The sequence below is a fragment of the Myotis nattereri genome, assembly GCF_964212035.1.
Source record: "Myotis nattereri genome assembly, chromosome: X".
In the NCBI taxonomy this organism is placed as follows: Eukaryota; Metazoa; Chordata; class Mammalia; order Chiroptera; family Vespertilionidae; genus Myotis; species Myotis nattereri.
Window position 1 is genome coordinate 36,306,110 of NC_138078.1, and position 6,410 is coordinate 36,312,519.

The 6,410-nt window shown below is 34.3% G+C and overlaps 1 protein-coding gene across 1 annotated transcript; it reads right to left on the bottom strand.

The window, feature by feature from the left end:
* Nucleotides 1–2,155: 2,155 nt before the first annotated feature.
* LOC308511192 (TLR adapter interacting with SLC15A4 on the lysosome-like) lies at nucleotides 2,156–5,936 on the bottom strand. Its single transcript, XM_081081210.1, has 2 exons — nucleotides 5,761–5,936; nucleotides 2,156–3,426 (listed from the first exon to the last, which is right to left on the bottom strand). The coding sequence occupies exon 2, from the start codon at nucleotides 3,382–3,384 to the stop codon at nucleotides 2,458–2,460; it is 927 nt and encodes a 308-aa protein (XP_080937336.1). The 5' UTR covers nucleotides 3,385–3,426; nucleotides 5,761–5,936; the 3' UTR covers nucleotides 2,156–2,457.
* Between the last annotated feature and the right edge of the window lie 474 nt (nucleotides 5,937–6,410).

Sequence of the window (6,410 nt, forward strand, 5' to 3'; positions counted from 1 at the left end):
AGTGTCCTGAGGATACATCTATTAGAGGATAGAAAACTCTGAAAATTCATTCTGATCTTGAATTGGCCTTGGAGGTATGCTAAGAGTCTAGGCTCAAGTTGGTCCTATATTAGTTGAACCCTTAGATATCAATTCCTAAGCCTCACCTAAGGAAAAGAATACAAGGGTGCTCTACAATTAAATAGTTTCTAAAGTGGTGCTGAACCCTTAAAGGAGAGGGGCAGAACCACACAAGTCATCAGAGTCCTGAGCTGTTCCTTAAACTTTTTCATCTACACAAATTCTACTTGGTAGCTGTAGGTCCAGTTTATAACTGTAGAGATAAATAAATTTCAGGAAATAGCTTACCTATGAACTTCAGTCACTGTCAGATGAAACCAAGGTCTTATGACAATTTAGGTCTCATGGTAAAGCGGCTCTATTCATTTTGGGAAGTAAAAACCAGAACTACATTGCAATTCTGTAATCTACAAATTTCTCATCTTTAAAAAAAATAGCAGAACAATTCAAAGAATTAGCTGCCTATAACAATAATTCAGTATTTGTAATTGATGTCAACATACTGTAATTTGATTTTCATCATTTTATAAATATGTTCTTTTTTATTTTTTTATCTTTAAGGGATTCAGATTTTATTTATTTATCTAAATGCAATGGTGTATCTTTTTTTCCATTTTATAGATATGTTCTTAAATATAATTATTTGAAGGCTATTTCATAAAATTGTGACAAATGGTGCTATACCATTACACTATAATAATTATAAAACCAACAGGAAATAATACCATTTTAATAAATTTTTACTAGACCTCGAGGAAAGGAATACAACAACATGATTAGAGAAGAAAAGTCCTAAATTACCAATAAGCATTTTTTCCAAAAGACAGTTATCTTGATTTTAACTTATGAGAACATTTTTTGCCCTCATTTATTTATTTTTGCTTTCAAATATAATTTTATTTATCATGGATTTTCACACATACATAACTGTGTATGTGTAAAAATCCACGTGATCACTAATGCACAAATCTTATTAATATATAATGCAATCATAATAATTCTACAACAAATAAATACAATCTTATTTTACAAGCAAAAGTGCATGCCGATCATTTTACTATATCTAGGAGAAGCGTACTAGTAAGCTGCTAAGTGTAGAGTTTTGTTTCCAAGTCTGCAATAAAACAACATTATTTTGGGTATGTCTTGTTACTTAATTTACTTAGTTTAGATTTCAAAATCACTATAACATCCTGCTGACTTTTATCCTTAACCAAGATCTTGATGGAGGATAATCTGAGAAGTGTCAAAAATTGCCAAGAGAGCCTCTTCATTTCTAGATGGTGGTTCTCTATGTACTTTGTCCTTTTTACCTGTATGTTTTCTTTCCTCTCAACCCTTAAAACCACCATGCACACATAAAGATATAAAAAAAGTTGATGCCTGCCTCTGGAAAGTTAGAAAGCACCAGGTTTCTCCCCCCTCCCCCTCAGGGGCGAGCGCAAACTCAGTCTCCCACTACTACAAATTATGCAGTCAAGTTTCCCACATTTGGGGAAATCGCAGGGGTCAGCACATCTGGAGTGCAATGGATAAACCTCACCCTGGGACACCCACCTTCTTGATCATGGCATCTCCCCTGCCAGGTAAGTGTAGAAAGCACCAGGTTTCAATTGCAAATTTCAATGTCAAATTCTATATTTTCCTTAAGCCTTTCTTCCATACTTTTCCAATGCCATTTAAATCCAACTTTAGTTTGAAGAATTTCCTTTAGGCTATTCTTACTGTCAGTGTCAAAATATCTGTATGTATGTTAAAAATAAAAGAAAGAATAAGCATAATCCATGACTTTAAATATTTTTGTGGCAAATAAATGGTTCTGTATGATATCATTTCTAGTGATCCTTTCAGTAGCTGAAAGCAATAATCCTTTCCTCGTCTCAATTTTGTACCACTTTTGTGGTAAATAAAGTTGATGAGCAAGAGTGAGGCAATAAATTTGGGGTGCCGGTGGCAATTAAATAAATAAGCCGTACAGAATTTACAAACATGAATGTGGCAACCATTAAAGATGTAAAAATAATTAACAAACATGGTCATACAGCTTAATTATTAAAATTGTCTCATAAAATAACACAGATATACCATTGATGAAATAATTTCTGTTTTCTATTTATTGATTTTAGTGAGAGAGAGGAATGGAGAGAGAGAGAGAGAGAGAGAGAGAGAGAGAGAGAGAGAGAGAGAGATTTGTGCCCCGACTGGGAATCAAACCCACATCCTTGGCGTATGAAGGATGGTGCTCTAACCAACTGAGCTACCCTGCCAAGGCCAAATAATTTCTCAAAAAATGTAATAACCACAGCCCAAAGGAGGCCTGATGTGACATGATAAAGCAGAGAAAACTATTGTTACTCCAATCTCTTAAGTCAGTGCAAGGAACCTATAAATTGTTTTTTATATTACATGTGATACAAATTCCCTACTTCTCTGTTTTGATATTTGTAGGTTAGGAGTGCTGAATTCAGAACTGTTTCCATGGGAAATGTTATAGAGATTACATCTTGAAAAAGAATGTAGGAGAGCTTCCCGGGTTTTCGAAGCCTCTACGTTCTGCTCTTGAGAGATTTGAAGGCTAAACTGATTTACATTATTCATTAGCAAATTAGAAGCCATAAGGTTGGTTATAGAGAGGCACTTAGTGAGATTTTCTTCCAAAAATTGTTTGTAGAGTTCATCCAGCTTGTTTTCCATATACTTATTAAGCATAGAATTAGAGCGAGGCTGCTTATGAAACAACATACTTTTTTCTCGACTTTCATCTCCATTCAAAAGTTTTGAGGCAGATAGTTTCTCTAGAGGCTCAATGATGGGAGAATGGCCCAATGGTATATCTACTGAAAGTAAAAGGGGACCATTAAAAGCATCATCACGTATGTGTTCCACAAAGCAGCCTGAATCATACATGTTGCCCACGTGGTCTCCTCCAATCTGTAGGTCAGGATAATTCTGGCAAATACTTGTACATGACCAAGATCGGTATAAATCCAGTTGTCTTTCATCACATTGTTCTCTTTTTGGAATGGGCAGCGCAACAGACAGATTTCCTGGAAAGGATGCACTTTTGCATTTTGGTACAGTTATTTCATCCACAAATTTTATTTTATTTGTATCATTAATTTGCTTTGTTAACCTTTCTTTTTCAACCTTTTGTTGATTTTCTATTTTATCAGGAGAAAGTGAGTTGTCTTCTATATCTAAAAGCTGCTTTTTCCAAGTTCCCTTTTCATCATTTGAGGTCTTCTTACATGTAGGTGGTTTACAAAATGTTGTATATTTCTGTTCTTTGTATAGGAGTTCAAGTAGGAAGGCTTCTCCAAGCATTTTATTAGTCAAGATTTCTAAACAGAAGAGTGCAGTATATTCCTGAAATTATAAAAGAACCCATTAAGGCAACATATATTAAAATGTCAAAGTAAGATGTTTCTTCTACATGAAACACAAAGGATTTAGGGAGGTAGTGTTACTCAAAAGACAGAGAATAGGACCAGGAATAAGGAGATTTGGGTTCCAATTAGGCCATTAACTTTTTTAATTTGAATTCTTTTTTGTTTAAAGTATTACATATGTCTCCTTCCTCCCCCCTCCCCATTGACCTCTCGCCGGCTGCTCCCACCCCGCAGGACATGCTCTCATGCCCCTACTGTCTGTGTCCATTGGTTATGCTGATATGCATGCATACAAGTCCTTTGGTTTATCTCTTACCCTCCCACCCTCCCCTAACTTTTTAATATTAGGGAATTTATTTATCATTCCTGGGTCTCAATTTTCCTATTAATTAAATGGTGATAACACTCCCATGCTTTATTCACAGAATTATTGTCAGGATATTATATGATGTACATGCAAGTGTTTTAAAAAGTACAAACTTATGCATCATCTTTATTTCATCTTTTTCTCTGCAAATGACTGGATCGTCTAGAGCAGCGGTTCTCAACCTGTGGGTCACGACCCCTTTGGCGGTTGAACAACCCTTTCACAGGGGTCGCCTAAGACCATCCTGCATATCAGATATTTACATTACGATTCATAACAGTAGCAACATTACAGTTATGAAGTAGCAACGGAAATAATTTTATGGTTGGGTCACAACATGAGGAACTGTATTTAAAGGGTCAGAAGGTTGAGAAACACTGTTCTAGAGCTAAAGAGTCATACAACCAAACACATATGGTGGGTACATTGCTTGCAACCTGAAGGAAGTGTGTAAAAAGAATGAAGGCTGTGGGTTTTAATCCAGAGGTAGCTGGACATAAGGCCAAGAGTTTCTAAAAACACTGAGAATTCAAAAGCATGACTTGGTATTCCATATTGATAACAAGCCATGATAGTGACTATATATTAAACTATTGAGAGAGAAAGAGAGAATGAGTGACTAAATCACACGAAACCATTTGATGCTGTCTTAAATGACAGGTTAGTAACAGCACAGTTATGTCTAGGTCCTATGCATAGTTTAGTCATAGAGGGAAGTTATAGCAAACTAGGCCAGCACAATATTTCCGTCTTGTCTAATTAATCAATTTCAGCCTCCCCTCTTGTTCCTTGGACAAAAAGAAAGAGTAAAAAGAAGAAAAGGAGAGATTGAAAGGAAAAACAAAGTAATGGAATTATATCAATCACTTTTTTATCTTGAAGAAGCAGAAAAAGGCCAGCTTACATATTTATATTCATTCCAGAACCTGTTCAATGTTTTATAATGTAATGTTCCATAAAAATAAATATATCAGACAATAAAAAAGTACAAACTTATGCAAATGTTTAATTACATATGTATATATATTCAGCTGTCACAAATGATTTATTTTAAAGTTATTAATGCACCTAACCCTTTCTTTTTCAAAAATAATTTTTGATGTTGACACTGTTGTAGATGTCCTGCTGTGTCTCTTCAAATAGTCAGCTTAAAATCAAGCCTGCTATTAAGACCTTGGTCTTAGTTTAACTGTGTTTTAATTACTGTAATTTAAATCACACAGTGAAAAAAACTTACTATGCCTTAAAATGTGTACAGGGAATGAATATTTAATTATACATAGTTTAAACTCATGAATACTTTCAGGTTTAAAATATAAATATAGCCACTTACTTTTCAATAATCTAATTTGAAATAGAAATTCATAGCTATGGAAAGTGGAAAAGAGATTGTCAGGGGCTGGTGGTAGAGAGGAACAGGGAATTAGTGTTTAATGGGCAGAGTTTTAGTTTTGCAAGATGAAAAATTTCTGGAATCATAGTGGTAATTGTTGTACAACAACATGAAAGTACTTAATGCCCTTGAATTGTACACTTAAAAACAGCTAAAATAATAAACAAACAAACAAACAAATAAATAAATGTTTTGCCAAATTCACTACCATCCTTTTTCTTTTTCTTTTGTCTTTCCCTTTCTTTTGACCTTCTCTCTCTCCCTTCACCTTCCCTCACTCCCTCCCTCCTTTCCTTCCCCCCTTTCTCCTTTCTTTTTGACTTAAATCTTATTTCTCAAAGCACTTAATTCAGTATTTTGCATGGGTTGGCATGCAATTTTAAGAATCTCAATTTTTTCTGTACATTCTACAAGTGTGAGAAAAGACAAAGGAGACTTGGTTCAAGACACAATTTTCCTTTATAGGAAACGTATTATTCTCATTTAAATGTTTTTTTTTTTGGAAAAAAATCAAACAACACAACACAAAATATGTAAGAATTTAGATTTACCTTTTTCAAATATCAAGATACTTAAAGATTCAGTCTTCTGAGATTCCAACACTCCAAACACAGGAAAAGTTCCTTTTGGCTTCTTTGTTTCTTAGCTTTTGGTATACACCTCGGAAAGATAAGTTCAACCACACAAAATGAAATGGTTCTGCTTTCCATTCATGCCCTAGGACTGAACCAAACTAACAGGAAACTGATGTGGGCTGATCTCATATATGGTATGGTGATGAAGAACATGCAAACCAAAAGAGGATCTTGAAAGTTTTTATTTAAGATGCAAATGAAATGACTATGGGAAATGTTAACAGCAATAGTTTTTTTTTTGTTGTTGTTGTTCAAGCAAAGACAGAGACAAGGTTATTTAAACAATTTTAAGTTAAAACAAAAGCAGTGTGGAAACCACCATATTTTGTAACAATAATTTAAAATAACTCAAATGGCCATCAAAAAGATAATGGTTAGATAAATTATGATACATCTATTCCATTAAATACAAAACTAAGGATTTTTAATAATGGAATGATAATAAGCATCTATTAAGTAATTACTACAAAACACATCTATACTAATAAAAGGATAATATGCTAATTATACCAGACATCTTCCAGACAAAGCCACAGTGGCGGGGGCTGAGGCAGAGGCAGTTAGAG